The sequence below is a fragment of the Nesoenas mayeri genome, assembly GCF_963082525.1.
Source record: "Nesoenas mayeri genome assembly, chromosome: 1".
Taxonomy (NCBI): domain Eukaryota; kingdom Metazoa; phylum Chordata; class Aves; order Columbiformes; family Columbidae; genus Nesoenas; species Nesoenas mayeri.
In genome coordinates, this window is record NC_137541.1 from 69,199,353 (window position 1) to 69,219,080 (window position 19,728).

Below are 19,728 nucleotides of genomic sequence, written 5' to 3' on the forward strand. Positions count from 1 at the left end.
TATCATGTCCCATTAACATTCTTTTAAGCTACTATTTGTGAAATTACCAATTTTACACAAAAATATTGCTCCCTTAGAGCCCCAAAAATGTGGGGATGGTTTGCTTGTTAGAAACCAGTAAGTCACACACCCCAAAACCCGTTATTTTTTAGCGCTGCTTGATGTATAGAAGAAATTGCTCATATTTTCTTCACCTCCTTCTGTGGAACACAAAAGAATTCCATGGCACTTTTTCTAGAAGAGGCAATGTCCATGCCACCATCACCTCACCTCATGCAAACGAGAATCTGCATCACCCCGAGACCAGAATAGCTGCTCTTCACAGGCAGTCTTCTGGCATCTCCCACAACACTCCCCTTCTTGGACAATATACTTATAACCCTGTAGGAGAAAAGAAAAGGACTGACTGATCCAGGAATAGGAGACAAATTAGAAGAGTAATCCTAAAATAAAACACTGGTATGTTTAATTTTAGCAACATTTTATGGAAAAGGGAGTTTGAAAACAGAACTGTAAGGCCACTTGCTTCTATTACAAAACAAACAAGCTCAGCATCCTGTTAAATGGTTAACATTACCTGTCAGAAAAAAAAAAAAATAAATAAATGCACATGATGTTGGGAGCAGAAATTCTTATCTTATTAGTTCCTGCTTAATATGTGTTTAGAAGACATTTTCATTTCAGCTACAGGAATTAACTCTAGGTGCTATCCTTGCTCAGGTCATGACAATCAGTTAATTGGCCTTGTGAGGATATCAGCTTCTCTAGTGTGGTATGGAGCAGCCTTTCCACTCAAACACTGGCCACAAGAAAGAAAAGAACAATGACATATAAACAGGCAGAAATTGAAAGGGAATAAGGTAAAAGAAAAATGCTTTCAGAGGACTCTGAGCTATTTCAACAGCATTAATCAGCAGATATTTTCAAATGTTAGTTTATTGTATGTGAGTGGTTTCTTTTACATGTTAGCAAATTGTAAGAGCAAGTCTTTCCAATAATGTGGCCCTACAGAGGAGTACAAAAGGAAAAAGAAGTAAGCCCACTTCTGAGGGTGATTGATCATCAGAACTACTGTGCTATTTGGAAGAGTTTGAGAGAAAACTATATATGAAAGTTAAGAATTCAGTTTAAAAAAATCATTACATTAAATCACTTTTGTTATTACATAATTGTCATTTATACTTATGACAATTTTTATTTGGTATTTAAAAAACCTATATTTTTTTTTACATATGTAATACTATTTTACAAAAAAAAATGAAAGATACAATTTTTTCTCGTGGCATCTTGGACATTAATCAACACTCACAACTACCTTCCCCATCTCTGAGAAATCAAGTTTATGACTCAGTCTGAGCACATTCAGACATCTGACTGCCCTGCGCTGAAGCAGAGGGAAGGAGTTGGTCAGACATGTAACTCAGTGTCCAGTTTTGACTGATCATTTCATCTTTTCGTGTCCTGAAGCAACTAGCCAAATATTCAAGTACCAGAGTATCTCAGTGAAAGAAAACAAGGAGCTTTAATCGAATTAGAAATAATACATTCTACATTTAGTAGTTAGGCAGTCTCTAAAGGACAAAACATAACTTTGATTTCAATACAGGGTTGAAGGAAATATGTTCTGTCAAACAAAATATTGTTTGTGTGAAAAATGTCAATGAAAATGAGCATAATTTTATTTTGGTCAACCCCTTTGAACTGAATTGCTGAAGTATTCTCAGCTGCTACCTCCTTTCATGAACTGTCCTTGATTTGCAATATGAAGGACATTAGTAAACCTCAACTGGCAGATTTTCATATGGAAGAGCATTTTGTATAATGTCATAAAATGTAATACCAGAGTTTGACCCAGCTTTGTGGAAAAAGTCGTGCTGTTGAGCATTTTGTTTTCTATGACTTTTATCTGCTACATACATGTGTGAAGCATCTGAAATATCAGATACAACTTTTTATTTGTGTGGCAAACTCAGTGAAAATCCACAAGCTGTTTGTGCCCAGAACAAAGCAAAATCCAGCAGCAGCACCCAAATTTCACTAAGTTGGTTTTAAAACAAAAATGTGGTACACAGATGAGTGCAGTGGTGATTTGCACCCCTAAGGTACTGACAAAGATACTGGTTTTCAACAGTTCAACATGCCTGAGTGATCCTTTTTGTGCTTGATATATTCAAAATTTGGAGGCTCTGACTCCTAAGGGGAAGAAAGATAGGACATCAGAGCTCCCATCCTCAGTGCCTGCTGAACATCTCATAAAACAAACCCTGGACCACCACAGACAACAAACCTGTCTCAGAAGACAAACCTGCAGACTACAGCAGTCTTTGAGTTCCTCAAAAAGCAGAGTATCCATCTGTACTTGAGGAATAAGGAGACATAAACTCCCTGCTGTCACAGATCCTCCACAGCATAAGAAATATTTCACCATCAGACAACCCTACCTTTTGTACCTTACACCATGGAAATTTGGTCCCAGAGGTATAAAGAAGGCTTTATTTTTGTTTAATTCTAAAAGTGGTAATGATTACATGTAAGAAGAGGAAAATGTATTGTGCGTTTTGATTTTATTTTATTGTGGGGTTATGTTTGGTTTTTGTTTGTTTGTTTGCTTTTTATCCCCAGTTAGATGACTTATGTAGAAAGAGTATATGCTACCACGATTATTCCTGAGCTGTACAACCTATGAAAATGAACATCTGACAAGTCCCAGATAATGTGCTGTTGAAGGTGAACAGTAGACTGAACGAGGCAGAGTAAGCAGTATCCATCTCTTCCTTCATTATTTTTCATTTTCTAGTGTATAGACACTAGCATATAGAGATATCAGTGTTTCCCATCATTTGTTCAAAGATCCACTTATATTCAAAATTCTGCTTCTCCCCTGCTTTTTCTGGACTGCCTGCTTTATTACTCCTCTCCATCTTGCTTTTTTTTTCCTTAAAAAAAAAAAGGAGTTCAAGCTTCAAACAGAGAATTGGAATTCAGAAGAAGCCCTCAGTAACTGTCTGACTGTCCATCACACTGAGAGGCAGATCACAATCTACAGGACTAAAAAAATCTACGACACCTCAGGAGGTAAGGGACAAGACAACATAAGACACCCTTCACATATGAACAGGACCACGTGGCTGACTTGGGAATGATAATCAGCAGCTGCAATGGAGAACCTGGCAAGTGCTCAGCTATGCTGCCAGATCAGGCTGTTTTATCAAACATGAATGCAGAGGTAAAGCTGATGTCCTTTGCAAAGGGTGAAAGTGTATGGATTAAGACAGTCTATATGACAGGTGGGTTGAATTTTGTCTGCTTTTGAACCAGAGCTTGGCTTGTAACAAGCAAAAGAAGAATGCAGATATTTTTTTATAGCATTCAGAGAACGCACGTTTTAGTTTCATCACCTCTTCAAAGCTACTGGAGGGATCCACACAGCCTGTGGCTTGGTGTATTTGTGCACTGACCCTTTTGTTCTAGTGTTGCTCAGGATACATGGTTCATCTTTTCACAGGTGCTAAGGTTTTGGCTAAAAAACCCTGTCAGCTGCCCTTGGCTAACATAGCAGGAAAGAAAGAATGGAGATTACTCCTCAACATAATATTTTTAAGAAGGCTCCCATATTTGCCTTTAACATGTTGAGATGCTAGTACCTAGAGAGGGTTGGAGAAACCAAAAAGAATGAAAATGGCAACAGCAGACTGAGAAAACTACAGTAGGATGGATATAAATCAACGTGATATGCTAAAAGCAAAATCTTCAGTGGTGATGAATCAGCACAATTCTAGAGATTTCCCTGGAGTTGCACTCATTTACCCCAGGTGAGGACTTAATTCTCTGTTTGCAAGTCTCTAGAACATTAAGGTATCATTTCCTAATTTCCATAATAAATTATGTTTTAAAATGCAAGTAGAATGTTTGGCATTAACTTCCAATAAGAATTTCACAGTTTTTAAATGAGATCCTGCTCATCTGATATTTGAACAAGAGTCTTCCTTTTACATTATTGTCTTTAATCTCCATTATTTACACTAAGCCATATACTACCATGCTTTACATGCTACTGCAGAGGAAAATATCCAGTTGAAATACTGGAGATTGAAACCATAGATTTTGTTAGTCAGCATCTATTGTAGCCACCATTTACTATGCCATTGCACATAGGTTGCAAATTTCCTTTGTTTTCATTTAATTAATCAAGAGGCTTGAAAATCTAACCTAATTAATTTACACACACTTGGCCAGATGGCTTTGTCTCAAACACTTATCCCAGAAAAATAAGCTTTGTTTTTCTCATAATCATCTAACACTTCAAATTATCTAATACTTTATACCATACTTTTATATCACTTAAAAAGTACCTAACTCCAAGAATATTAACAGAAATTAGGTAAAGCAAGTACTCCCTTCACATTAGCATACTAGTGATTTTAAGGTATTTTGAAAACTGTTATTCATTTTATCAGCATGATTCTCCGAAGGGATGTAGCTTGATTTACTCTCAGACTAAGAACGAATTTCTGAAGAAGCTCCAGGAGGGAGACACCACTCCTCCTTGTGGCACATGCAATAATTGCAGCAATTGTCTCGTTTTCTCAAAACTTCGGTAAGAGAACGATAGAAAAGGACAGAAAAAGTGAGGGGGCTAAGACATATAATAAAGCAAATCTACATCTGGTTTGCAAGTGAGAAGGCTGTATTTGCTGTTAATCTCCTTTTTCCATAGCATTTCTTTACATTCTGAAAGTAGAGATATGATTTGAGTTTGATTTTGTCAAGCTCAGGAGAACAGTAGCACCACTCATTCATTAGGATGAAGGACTGAGTACATGTGTTACATTTGGGGGGTTTTTCTTTGTTTTCTGGGGTTTTTGTTTGTTTGTGTGTGGTTTTGGTTTGGTTTGTTGTTTTTTTTTTCTTTTTTCTTTTTTCTCTTCTTGTGTAGCTAAAAAAAAAAAAAAAAGAAACGAAAAAAAAAAAAGAAGACACAACAACAAAACATCAAACCTGTAAATTGTTTTCACAGAAGTCAGATGACATAGTTGACAATGATACTACACAACTTTAAGACCTGGCAATGGAATTAATAACCACGAGCAGCAGAGACTTTGAACGTAATATTAGTAATGATCCATGATAAAAATATGTCTTTAATGTCAATACAACTTGCAATGCCAACTAATCTGAACAGAAAAAAAAACAAGCTTTAAGGCCGATTCAAACTGGATTACAGAACATTCATGGTCCTTGATGTGTATATCCACTGAATCAGGAATAAGCAAAGGAAAAAAGAAAATCTGAGCTACCCAGGTACTCCAACAGCCACAGTTCTGATTGTACTACTTTGATAACTACTAAAGGAGGAGAAGAAATGACACATTCCCAAAATGAACTGGCAAGGCTTTTTATTTGTTTTAAAAAAAAGTTTTCTGACACTGCAATGCTTAAGGCTGATTTGTTATTTATTAGAATAACAAATAATTGGTAGAGTTATAGCTCTGATCCAAAAATGCAGCCAGCTACTAATGAAATACAGCCAGATACTAATGATGTAATATTATATTTCATAAAAATTGCCATACTAGAAACAAGTCTCTTCTACAAATGGAAACTGAAGGAATTCCCTTGCAACAGCTGAAAGATGTCACATCTACCCTCATGGATTTCCCTCCATAGGGCATCCTCAAGCTTTCTCGTCAAACTCTACACTAGAGCACTAGTTTGGTTTGTTGGGTTTACATGATGGATCGTATTTTCACTCTGGTCCTAGGAAGTTATGCAGTGTTCAGACACAGCAGAGAAAAATATTATTCAAAAGAAGTTTATATTTTGTTCACATCTTCTCAAGGGCACATTCACATATGTTGTCCAGCCTTGTACTGAAACAGAGGCTGTAAGTTACATATATGGAAATATAGTGGTACTAAGGCAATTGAAATTGTTTGAAAACCAAGGCACAATTAGCTTAATAGAGTTCAGAGAAGAGAATTGCTTTTCAGATATTGGTTTGCATAACTCAAATGTTCATGGCCAAATTTCAATGCATATTAACTGTTTTAAAATACATATTAGTGTAAATTCACATGAGATTTTAAAAACAATTCAGATAATGCACAGTTTCTACAACAAAGTTAACTCAGCCTTGAGGTGCCTAAATGGGACTCATAGCAAAGAAAAAAAAAAAAAAAAAGAGGCAGACTCTTTAAAACCAGTTGAAAGGGTTAGGATAAACAGTGGGAAACAGGCTGCAAACACTGCAAAGATTCGGAGGCTTGGTAGACAAGAATGTGCATAACATATAACAGTTGTAACAGTTATTGCTGTACTACATTTTCCTTTGCACTTCCCACTGACAAATTTCAGCTGGTGACCTGTACTAAGGCAGTCTCTTGAGTCACCAGCCAACATGAAGACTTCTATCAGCTACTGGACCAGTGAAAGCACTGGTGATGCAACATACATTTGAAATCACTTGCTGCTCAGTCAACAGTTTGAATTTTGTGTGGTCTAATGCAATATATAGCCTAGTATAAACATTTAAAAAGCAGCTTGGAGATTTGAATAGCATTAATTAGCTTATCTTGAACAAACCCATAGAGAAAACCCTGGATCAGCAAAAGACCTGCAGAGATTATTTTTAATCCCAGACAGTCAAATCCAGTTGCTCCATATGCAAAATGTATTTGTGGTAGCCTCTGATGTTTACAGAACAATCACATGGCAGTTGGTGAGGGATGTGAGTTGTCAGCACTTAGCTGGGCTGGACAGCATCTTCTGCCATCTGCTTATTCTGCAGACTCAAGCTGTGTTTTTCTACTGTCCTCACTGCCTGACCCATCCATCCCAACATCATGAAGTGAAGACATGGAAATGCTCAGGGATTATGGGTACGAGGTGCTAGATACCAGAGCAAAATGCAACTCCAGGGCATCACATTTAACTTTATAGTGAATTTTCATGTTCTTATTCACCATCTTATGTAAGATAAAGAATGTCACAGTTGTAAATTCAGTAGTTTAAAGGAAGTATAAAAAACATTTTGAACTTTTACTGGCACAGATCATGTTATGGTCAAAGTCTTCTAATCTATGACACTGGCAAGTGCTGCTGAATTTTAACCAATTCCTTTGACCCTTCTAGAATTCTTCTACCAACTGTTTGTACCAAGCATCTGTCTCCTCCTGCTTGCATCTGTCTCCTCCTGCTTGACCACCTATGTCAACACAAGAAAGCAGCTTATACATCCTTTGTAGCCTTCCAAAAGCAGACCACATGATTTTATAGCATCTAGAAGATGTCTGAGTACAATAAAGGGCACAGCATGTTGTGTTATCACTGCAATGAGGGGCAGAGTTGAGCAATGGACAGATCTGAAGTGTTCTCTTCAGAAAGTGGACATTGGCTGGAACAGTCATTAGATATTGAACTTCAGACATCATGACTACTTATTGCTCAAGTGATATAAATGATAGACACTTCAGGATGCAGTTGTCCTTTTATTGAAATGTAAAATAAGTTTGTCACCAATTTCCTTGGCAGTGGGATATGATCCTGAAACAATAACCCTAAAATAAAGTCTGTAATGCTCAGACCCTCTTAGACTCTGTTCCCAAGATAATTCATTGCCACAACACCCACTTTCTATTTTTCTCTGGTTTCTTTAAACCACAGGCTCAAAAGTTTCAGAAAATTTCAGATGTTCATCAGGGTTGTCCTGGATAATGCACTGGTTTCACTGTTACTCACCCGAGAGCAGAATGTGTTACATGTTTTGTCATGACACTCCATCATCTGAAGTCCCGTCACATCATCCCTCATGCTAGTGCAAAAGCATTCCCTGCAACCATCTTCCCAGGTTGTCCCAACGGGGTAGACTATGTTGCTGTGCACACACACCTGTTGAATGTAACAATTAATACATGAAAGAGTACACTACTGCTTTAGGGGCACATGGCTGGCTCCAAAAGGCTGCTTTTCAAGATGTGAAAACTACCATAAATTTTATGGAATATTTTGAACTCGGTGAAAATGCTACAGGTCTTAAAATTGTGGCCACTCTACTGAGGAAAGGAAAATAAGTACAACCAAAACTGCAGTTGTATAAAGAATAGACTGGAGAATTCCATCTGGAGTCAGTGGCGTTGCCCAGGTCTCACTCAGTTTCCCTGGAAGTATAATGTGACCCAATATTTAGAGATAATAAACAATGAGTCCTGTAGAAGAAGCCATGTACACAAAACTATTTCCAGCTACATCAGCTGATCTGAAAAGATCCTACTTTGAGCTACAAGCATTCACTCTCTTGTAACCTTGGGCCATCATAGCTACCACAAAAGTACTGCCATCTTTCTATTGTACTTCCTATGAGTAAATTTTACAGCAGGTTATTAAGATGAACATAATTTATTTTTATAGATATAGCAAGTAAGTCAGAGATATAAAATGAATTATGCAAGGTCATGAACTACTTAGCAACAGAAAATAAAGGTGACATCTGAGCTGCAAGACAATGTATGCCTGTATTAAACTGTTAGGTAAGGTTGTTTCAATGAAAAGGTCACCTTGCCCTGCAACCTCCCCTCTAAGCAATCTTATCTTAAAAGTTCACATAATATAACAACTTAATAAAAGGTTGGCAAAATAAGGAAAAATATATCCTGGTGAAGTTGTAACTGTCAGGTATTAATTTGGCAAAAATTTAGTAGTGGCAATATAGTTCATATAGGATAGAATGCCTCCTCCAGCAGAGGCAAAGGTAATCAATGGCCAAAGTAGCTTAGGTCTAAGGTGTCCCAAATATTTCAGTAAAGTTAGTATAAGATTGAAAGAATTTATAGTATCTGTATTGATCCAAAAGCAAGTACCTCTGTTATTTGGAAACAAATTAAAAATTTTAAAATTACCTCTGAAATTCCTAATGCTTGAATAAGCTTGAAATATCAAATGTTTTTAAGGGTTTTGGTTGGTTGTTTATTTAAATACATAGATACATACATATATGTATATAAATCTGGTTATTTCAAAGTCACAAAAATTGCATTGGTTATGTTAGGATAAATGACTGTCATAAAAAAAGTAACAGTGTGATGCAACAGTGTATTTCTCTTAGACACATGTAAATTAAAATACCCTGGCATCAATATCTGGTAGTCTCATGGTGGAGGTGCTTAATACCTAGCTACCCACTTCCTTTGGAGCTGTCACTCCATGTGTAAAAGGTCCTCTCCTCTGTGGAAAGGACACTTAATTCCTCTTACCCTGCCTGGAATGCAGGTGGTAGATATGCAGCCACAGTCATTGGTGAGAGATCTGGAGAGATATCCCAGGGGGCAGCTCACTGTTGAGTTCGTACAGCTGCAGGTACACTCGTATTTGTCACAGCACTCTGTCTTCTTAACAGTCAGCTCTCGATGCGGTGGGCAGGAAGGTCTTTGAACTAAGGTGCATGCTTCTCTGTTACACACTATCAGAAAAAGGTAGGTACTATGTCAAGCCCATGGCATTTCACAGTGCTGCAAGTGAACAAGACAGTTCTCTGGCAGCAAGACACTAATTGCTACTGCAAACAGTTATAAATCTACTTAAAGACTAACAAGTAATGTGGGTATAAAAGACCTAGGTCAAAGATTGTACTGCAGGTTCAGAAAAAGTTCCTACCCTGCCAAAAAATTCTTGTCTCATATACAATCAAAAAGATTTGTAAAATAATCATCAAAGTCAGAGCACACACATCCAAGAGCAAAGTGTTTCTCTTTTCCTTAATTCAAAAGTATACTTAGAAAGTACCAACAATACCCTTCTTCCAAGACTGTGAAATCATTACATGTCCATTGGTTCCAAAATAAATTTTTCAGAGGGAAAAAAAAATGTCTAAAGGAAGTTGTTGGTGTTGCTCAAATGCAATGTTCCAGTGTCACTCCCTGCCCAAAAACAAAACCAAAACAGAACAAAAAATGAAAAAAAGAAAAAAGATCTTACCACATGTGTAATTTGGTCTGCATTCTCCAGGGTTGGTCAGAGCAAGCTGCAGGCCAAACTCACAGGCAGGGGCAGGAGGCAAATCACAGGAAACCAGATCACAGACTGAGAAATTGAGAGAAGGTTTAAGACCACACCAGACTAGTTAGTCCTTAAGAAAAGACAAACAAATACATGCATGTCCCCATTAAACCTTTTATTTTTCCTTACACTCAGTTGCTATCCTAAAATATGAGGTAAGCTATCCTAAAATATGAAGTAAGCTAGAGTTCAGCAGGTCACCGTTTGTTTTCAAAATAGCTTAGGGAACAGTTCAAGCTTGGGTTATGGGGATTAAGGTTCTAATGTTATATTTAATATGCAAATATAAACCATGCAAAAATAGATACTTGAAAAAAAAGACCATTCTAATGTTATTTAGACAAAACTAAATTGCTCCATTCACTTTCTTATCTCTTACAGAAAGAGGGATAATGTCAAGCTGGAAGACAATGGAGATTCACATCCTCAGGATTTATTTTTCCACACAGATGATTGTACAGTCAGTGGTTTCAAAACTGGAGCATTGCATTGAATTAAGGGGAAAAAAAGGGGGATTGTATGCCTTTGAAGCATATGGTAAAAATATGGACCAAGAAGATTCAAACAGTTTATGAGAACCTACCACACTCGTACTCAGGGCAGCACTGGCCAGGGTCCCTGCGCAGACGGGGGACTTCACAGGGACCACACTGGGGAGCTGGAGTAAGAAGAAAATATCCATAAAACAAGTTTGGATAAGAACTAGAAAACTAGGTAACAAAAACATCAGTTCAAGTCCAATCATATTTAGAGCTAAACTAATTTACGTTTGGCAGTAGGGCAAGGTCGGACTGTGCAGTTTACTTTCTTGTCATCAAGACAAATGCAGATCTTGCAAGGCTCATCAGTCGGAATCCATGTTTCCATGTGCTGCATGAACACAAAACAAAACAAAAAAATTGTTAGAAAGAAAAAAAATATTCTGGTCACTGGTATGTTAGTGATGGGAGTGGGTGAGGGTAACATTATTTTGGAAAACCAGAAGACTATGCAGAATTGGTTGGTTTCTCTGTTAACAGTAAAAACCTAAGGAGACACATAATTCTGAAATGACTGTAATGTACAAACTTAGCAAAAGATGTAAAGAATGCATGAATGGGATAAGTAATTACTATTGCTTTAAACATAAAAAATGCTCAGATGTTATAAATGCAATTGCAGGCTATTGTGAGTAACAGTGGACTTGTGCAACTACATACCATGATTGAATTTTCGATGGTGATAAGGGAAATAACAATATCTTGGGAAATACATAGAAGTGGACGCTTTCCCAAATTAGTAGTGCTTAAACGCAGATATATATATATAGTGCATATTTTTAATTAAGATTTGATTTGTGAGTGGATTGAAGACTGAAAAACACTACAGCAACCCCAAATCTGAGACCATCACTGTGATGATTACCTGGAGGTAATAAGCACATTCAGAAACTGTCAGTAGGGTGTATCATTATTCAATCACTGCTCCTTCTCATAAGGGAAATCATTGATGTTAAAGTTGTATCTACCTATAAGAGCTATCTACATTTAACACCCATATAAGTAAGGAGGTAAAAGTAAAAAGATGCACTGTGAGACAATAGTGTTCATTTACACAATCAATCCAGGTTCTGGGTGAGAACATGTATGGTAGATCAGGATGCCAGAAGAGGAAAAAATGTCATCCAGAAAACTCTGGAGTGTAGTTTAAAAACAGCAGTCTGCAGAGGCCTTTAGCAATAAGAAAAAAGGAAGTAAATAGCTGAGCACACTGCCACCTGTATCTAGAGATATCTGTATTTGAAGCCATCACAGGAGTCTGAAAAGACAGTTAATTTTCAAAGGTTATCAGCATGCCAAGGATAAGACACCAGGCATGCTAGAATAAGCCAAACAGAGGTTTAGGAAAGCTTTGGAATCAAATAACTTACGGTTGGTTAATCCATAGGAAATCTATTTTAGTCAAAAGAAGCTTGCATTGGTAGTACAAAACATTATCTCAGGGTTTGGAAAAACAACTCAGGGCCCTCTGCCAGAGCATTCTATGGCATCAGGGTTAAAAAGTCTTGAGAGGGCAGCTGATAGAGAATACCTACATTTGCAGGTGATAATGTGAAAAGCGTGCAGATGTTTCAAGGCACAGAGAAAGAGAATCAGAATACTTGCTCTAACATTTTCAGCAGCCTTGATTTTCACACAGGATATATATATATATATATATATATATATATATATATATTTAATACTTCAGCAGAAGTAGGAATCTCTTTCTAATATCAGAAGAAATTAGAAGAAAGAACATGAACACCACATAGACCTCTATATGGGCACTGGTACTGAGAGTCCTGTAAGCTTAGGCATGATCTGGGGTAGAAAGGAACAGAGGAATGAATATTAGAGGGCAAGAAGGGGGTTAAGGAAATCATAACCCACTACCAATTACACTGCCTGTTGTATTGCTCACACAGCTAATCCTACAATGGTAGAGACACAAAACGACTGTGTGAGCTGATCCTTCCCTGTCCACCACCTTCCCATCCACACAGCAGCTGCATCTAAGCCTTGCCATTGCGATACAGATGAGAGGTTTTCAGAGTTAAAACCCCAGTAAGGGGTATGCGGCAATGCATGAATTTCAGAACTTCTGCGGAAACGAGTAGATATCACTTCAGATTTTATTCCAAAAATGCATGCTGAGCTTTTTTCCATGAGGGATTGAAACAATTATTTAAATGGAAAATGCACTGTGTTGCCTGAGGATTCGTGGATTTAAGGCACACAGATCCTAGACTTTAATCTGCATTTGCAATAGCCATTTAATATGGAATTATAATGCAATAACTAGCGTTATCAGAGTCACCAAGAGTTGTATACAATTGATCTGTGTTTAGGACAGTGATGATATATATTGCAAACTATTTTTGCCTTCAAGAGAAATAATAAGATTTTTTTCTGTTTCTTTTATTACAAAAATTATTATGTTTTTTTTTTTCCCTTCCATTGTACCAACTCCATAAGCACCACACAAATCCAATGATACTGTATTTGAAACAAAGATCCCAAACAGAACACAAATTAAAAAACATAGCTATTTGTATGGAGATACTGCAGTCTTAATGAATCCTTCAGAAAACCTTTTGTTTTGAAAAATGTTGTTTAGGTAATGCAGTTGTGAAATGAAAGAATGCACTTTCCCTATGTCTTCCCTCTTGCTGTCAAAATCCATAGGTTATATATGCCTGAGGCTATACCATAGGATATGTATGCTTGAGGTTTAATGCTATTAGAGTCCTGTACCAGCCTGTTGCCCAGCAGTAGGAAACCCTCAAAACATTATTTAGTGAATACTTTTTCATGTTGCTGGCAGTACCAGCAGGCAGCACTAAGGCACAAGCCACAGTAAAGCAGGATCCTTGGACCCACGTGGATGTGTCCTGTGTGAGAGGCACCCACAGGTCTCCCAGTGCCACTAGTACAGCTCTTGCATTGGCAAAGCAGAGCCTGGAACACTTGCTTCACCAAGTCAGGTGTGTTACTCAGTCGCACCCTGTGACCTAAAGAAAGGTGTTTGTGCTGTTAAGTTTGATGCTTTTGCTATTATGTTAATCAATGCAAACAGTATTTAAAAGAGATGTTTCAGCCTCAGATGGTCTTTCCTTCCTTTCAGTTTAACTATAAATATTTACAACACATTTCTTGCTGAGCAAAAAGCAAGTCTAAATTTGCCTATGTAAAATCAAGTTGTTCATAATACATACATTCATTTACTTTTAAAAATCTGTCTTTTTACTTAAAGAGTAGACACACACACAGCCTTCTGTTATTTACAGAAGACTATGTTATAAAAACAATTATGTTTTTGGCAGCAGGTTTGATGAGTATGATAAGACCATCCAAAAATCTTAAGAATCTCAAGCTCATAAAATACAATTCTGAAATTAAAGCACCTTCTTCTTAAAGTCCCACAACAAAACTGCAGATTTAAGAGGACTGGCTGACTTAGGTAAAAACTCCCAGAGCTGAGTAGCTGGGGGTGAAGAGGAACAACTTCTGTTACTTGGAACAGGGAACACAGGGAGGAGCTTGCATGCATGCTGTCTGATGTTGAAAGGGAAATGAACAGCCTCTTTCACTTCAGTCTAACACCTGGCACCTATAGCTCTTCCCAATTGCATTGTGTCATAGAGAGGTCTAGCTTAGCTGAGGAAAGTGGATTTTCAGTCCAACAAAAATGATTCATTTAATCAAAGAAACAATGCTTAAGAAAAAAACAAACAAACAAACAAACCTAAAAACTAACAAAAAACCCCAAACAACAACAGTAGAGTAACAACAACTTGATATAAGGTCATCTTCATCTCACTGCTCCTCACCAAACACTGAAAACATTTCAGCAAGCTTTGCAAAGAAAATACATTGTAAGTAAGGTTTCCAGATTTATGATTAAATTGTCATTATTGGTAAAACCCTGCTGAATAGAGGTGTTTATCTTGGTAAATCTTGACTTATGCCAGTTCCTCCTCTCTTTCCTCTACACTTCGCTCCCCACAAATTTGTCATGCATTTCCAGGTCTGTACAGTTCCAGCTGTGAATTTTATATCCATCCCAGCCAATTTCACACCAGGAGAGCTACATAGGGATGACAGCCAGCCAGTTATGAGGAACTGAGTTAGAAAATAAAGTATCCAAAGGGGAAAATAGTTAGAGTTATAAGGCAGATTTACTTGCAAAAGTACAAAGCCCAACCACTCACAAATGTAAGCTGCCAAATATATAGTTACCTGATGGTGAGTGCCATCTTCACCGACACATTGTGTGCAGACTCCTTCATCAACACAGCTGTCATTAAAAATCACCTGTCCATCTGGACAGAAGCAGCCTTCTGTGGGATAATCCTTGCAGACACTGAGTTTGGTAGTATTCTCACAGTGCTTTATGCAGGCTTTGTGGCAGTGATCATATGTCAAATATGTGGGACATTTCATTGCTGAGAAAGACAGAAAAAGTAGTCATTAGATAAAGATCTGAAATGTGGGTTAGTGTTTCTACTCACACTTTCTTTAGAATTCTGTTCAAGTTTTTGAAAGCCATCATATGATGAACGGACTTCGTCCTCTGCAGCCACTCCACTAACATCTTTGAGTATATTAATACATTTTGAAAACTAACAAAATCCACCGTGGAAAGCAATTGAAGGCATTTGCTTAAGTTACAGTCCATGAAGAAAACATCAAGCCACATTTTCAGGTCCCATGAATCAGCAAAGTGTGACTTAAACTGATAATGACACAATGGCTTACATGAGCTAACATATAGCCTGACTCTGTTTTCAGCCCTGGGAAACAAAAATTTAGAACCACCCTTACATGTATTAAAGAAGCATTGATAACAGCACATGGTTAGGAGATATCCAGGACAGACTCAAGCATTGAACAGAGATTTTTTTGACAACTCGATAGGCAACAGTGTTCCCAAGCAACTAAAAAAGCCAACAAAAAGAATAGTTTGATACTTCAAAACTGAACCTGCTGGATTTTTACACCTTATTAACTGAATTGCTTTATTAATGGAATTAACTGAACGAAGGAAAGTTATGTTCCTCCCTAAGCCAACACATAAATTTTTACTGATGAATTCACAACACTGAGAGTATTGTCTCTAAAAGGACAAATAAAACTAAGGCTATAACTACTCAAGAAACCTATAGATACAGCTTCCAGACTGTACGCTCCCTCAAGTCTACTTTATTTTTCTCTATAGCTTCAATTAGGAAAAGTTTTTCTTATTTCCCAGTTTGTGACTGCTGTGAGGGGTTTGGTTTGTTTTTTGTTGTGTTTTAGTTTTTTGTTTTTTTGTTTTTTGTTTTTTTCCAGTTGACTGAAAAAAACACTGTAAGGAAATTACCAAATGAAGATCTAATCTCTCAATCAAGCAAGTGTTCATCAGCTGAAGTGCCTACACACACCCTAGTTACCCAAAGGAAACAGAATAAAAACCTTTAACTTTAACCCTTTTCTGTTTCAAGCCATGCTGAAATGCTGATTATTTCCAGTGTGTTGGAGTCTATGATTGTATGTGTGGATAGTCATCATAATTCAGCAGATAGAGAGGAATTTGAAAAGCCACAGGAACTTGATAGAGTGTCTAGTCCCACAATGAAATGCTTTGGTTTGATTCCAAAACCACAAAAAGGTCTATCCAAGTAAAAGAGGAGAAATTGCCTGTTTATAAACCTGTACTAACAGCTACTTAGATGTTTTCCAGAAAAACTCATCCCCAGAAACAGTTCTGTAAACCAGATGACTACAGTAAGTACCAGTGCTTATTGCCTGTGATTGTCTCACATCAGTTCTAATGAGTGAAAATACATCCACAGCAACTGTTAAGGTAGTGTGTCATCTACTTTTTTATTCCAGTGTCAGTAAAAATACTCAGCACACTGGTTTTCATCTTGCTTACCTGCCAGTAGCCCTAAGGCAAATCTAGTAAACCTTCTCTGCACAAAATTATATTAATTTATTTTAGAGTTTAATGCTGATGTACATCAGCATAGAACCTGCACAGCTGCCATGCAGAATCAATGCCAGTGTTTAAGTCTCTAACATACATCACGTAGCTAATTAGCCCCTTTTCCTTCAACCTCTTTTGACTGGCATTAAGAAGCCAGGTGTGTGAAAAATGCAATGAAGAACTGTGCACTGGCCTTCAGATATGCTATGAAAAAGCCCATGTAAATCAGCAATGTTTTTTTCAAGGAAAGTAGAAATGAGGTGGTTATAGTGTGAACGTGCTTGTTTTGAAGTCACCTCCGTCTTTGGGGTCATGGGAATGAGATGTGCATAAGCAGTGTCAAGAGATGGGATAAACTCCATCAACGGAAAACCATCCTGAACATCTTTTCATAGAGCCACCTCTGACATATTATTGTCCTTTTGCTCCAGAGATCTGGCTACATTCGGCATGACTTACAGGTAACTCTGCTTTTTGTATGGAAATTTCTGGCAGGTGTATGGAATGTGAGGAGGCATTAAGGACTCCCCAGTCAGACTCAGAAAAAAATATTTCAACAAGCCATCCTTCTGGCTGCCTATTTCAATGCTCACTTCAAATTCTTATTGCTTCTGAATAAAAAGGGAAAGACTGTGGGTACTAGAAAAAGGGGAGGTAAGGCTGAAACCCAAGTAATAGAAGAGTAATTCTTCAGTCAAATTAGTTTCAAAAGAAATTATGTCAAATACTAGCCTGTATGAAGCTACTTGGTCACTTATTTGTATTGTAATCTCAAGCTTGTGGGCTCCATTAAAAAAAAAAAAAAATGACCTTTTCTTGTAAGCAGGAAATAGAATAGTAAAAGAAAACCTGAGGAGAAACAAAAAGTTTCCCAGAAACCTATGATAGTACATTTCAAAGGGTCACCTGGCATATTGAGGTATTGTCATTTTTTTGACTGCTTATTTTTCCATCAAATTACAGTAGTCATTCCTAGTAGATACTGGTTGAGAGAAAATAACCCCTATGAGGATCTACAGAAGGTGCAAGTCCATCAAAATAAAATAAACCACTTAAATTCAGAGTGAACGATGTAGTGATAGTATGCAATGGCATTCACTCTGAATTTGAGGCCCAAACAGGTAAGACAAAGCATCCTTGGTTACAGTACTAAATAGATATTTAAGGGAGTGTTTTTCAGACTTGTGATACATGGAAAAAGGAACATGTCCTTCCAGGTGACCATTCCAGTCCTTTATATCAGTAGTATCAGTAGCACAAATTTAGCAGCTCGCTATCTAGCTCCCGAGGTCACATACTGCTGGCTTGCCTTTTGCCTCACTGTACTGCCATGTGCAGCCAAGAGGACAGCTAAAACCCCAGTGCCAATGAAGCTGAAGTGCGTAATACACCAGAGCAAATAGCTCATCAGCTGCCAGTCAACCTCCCTGCATTGCTCAGACAAGGTTTTCTTAAATCTCCTTTAACAATCCTCTTTACCCAAAGTAATATATCTAGAAGGGTTTTTCCAGTGCTCTTGGGAGTGTTTTCAAGGCCACATTAAACCAACTAAGGTCAGTGCTGCCAATAAAAGGGGCAGTTCCCTCTCTTACTTGATCTCCTCACCTCAGCTGCTCTTTCGTGCTGTCACTTTTTTCCTTTTATAGCCAGTTTTCACAGCTCACCAAGTAGCATGTGAAGACTACTGCCAGAACGGCAAGAAGTATAAGAATGCATGACTGGAGGAGGAAGAGAAAAACTGTCCCAGATGAGCTGAAGGCAGTTGTAAAGCCACTCCCTTACTGTTGAGTTCTAAAACATGGTTTAAATCCTTCAGCTGCTATGATAAGCAGCATGCCTTGCTTACACAGAGAATGAACAGGAGTGGATAATCTCAGTGTAGCTCCAAAAAACAAATCCTTTACTAGCAGAAGTGGTTTACAGGTTTCTTGTATCCCATCTCTCTCCTCCTCCTGGTCCTTGTTCTTGCTTCTCTGCCAGATGCCACTGCTCCTCAGTGGAGCAGGCACAGCCTGTTATGCATTTGCTTTCTAACCTGGCCCTGCGAAACAATCCAATGAAAGACAGAAAACACTTCAACAACCAGAATGGCCCATGAAAAACATTGTTTCCAAATGAAATACTTTTCCAAAAGTACCTGCAGCTGCTGAGTTCCATCCACATCCTCCTCAAAGACCCACAGCTTTACTGGGCAGTCCCAACTAGCAGTTTGATTCATATACCATGGAAGCATCAACTACCTATCTAAATGTAATTCACATGCAAGCTAGTATTGGCAAGTACCTAGAGGGCATGTCCGCAATGCACTGAATGAGCTTAAAGAGCTGCTGAGAAGCACTCATGGAAACATCAGCATATGAAAATTAACAACTGTTCCTGTTGCAGCTGTCATTTATCTTCTGAGTATTTCTGCTTTGTAAGCAAAATTTGCTGACTGCTACCATTACTTGAGCTACACAGTTCAAAGGTGACTTGGCACCTTCACATGAGCTGCCATTTCTTTTGTAAGCGCAGAATGAATGTATCTCAGTCCATTCATTAATCACTATATAAACAATCTCATTTCCATGTGAATAAAGCTTTCTTTCCACACAGAGCTGAATCCCAGCATGTTTTGATATTACTAATGCAGTAATTTGTTAGAAATCCGTATGATCTTCATATTGAGATAAAGCCTGTACTCTCACTGAAGTGGAGACTCTATTTAGCAGGCATTCACTGTGGGGTGAATCTGCTCTAGAGATGCATATTCTATGCTTCAGCGTTACATGGCTATCAGCAGAAGCTACAGGCTGCCGTAATTTAAGCCTAATAAGTGTGAGGTCTTGGGGAGTGGATGGACATTATAAAAAAAAAAAATAAAATAAAAAAAAAAAAAATCTCACTATGCATTCTCACTTCAGTGTAAAATTTCCTTCTATCCATTGACACAAAGCTGGAGTCTACTGGATACCACACATCACAAAAAGGACCAAGGAAAGCTCAGGCAGTGGAACTGGCATGGGATGGGGAACTGGCCCTCTTTTTATCAGATATTCCAGTGAGTATACTCATCCATCAGGGCAGAGCAGTCAGGATGGACTTGTACTGCTTGAAAGGTCCCAATATGGCTTGAAAAAACCCCAAATCAAACTCTACAAAAATAACACCTTTTCACTGGAATGGGGGAAGGAGAACAAGTATTCCAAA

General features: G+C 37.8%; 1 protein-coding gene across 1 annotated transcript in view; it reads right to left on the minus strand.

Annotated features, from left to right (window-relative positions):
* VWF (von Willebrand factor) overlaps positions 1-19,728 on the minus strand; it is a gene marked incomplete at its 3' end in the record, with an annotated part of 145,307 nt that overhangs the window by 21,717 nt on the left and 103,862 nt on the right. The window contains exons 38-44 of the mRNA XM_080343088.1: positions 14,811-15,016; positions 10,818-10,920; positions 10,634-10,708; positions 9,970-10,074; positions 9,249-9,454; positions 7,738-7,887; positions 271-381 (exon numbers count right to left, since the gene is read on the minus strand). Coding sequence (XP_080199214.1) covers positions 271-381; positions 7,738-7,887; positions 9,249-9,454; positions 9,970-10,074; positions 10,634-10,708; positions 10,818-10,920; positions 14,811-15,016 — 956 coding nt within the window. The remainder of the gene's footprint in view (positions 1-270; positions 382-7,737; positions 7,888-9,248; positions 9,455-9,969; positions 10,075-10,633; positions 10,709-10,817; positions 10,921-14,810; positions 15,017-19,728) is intronic.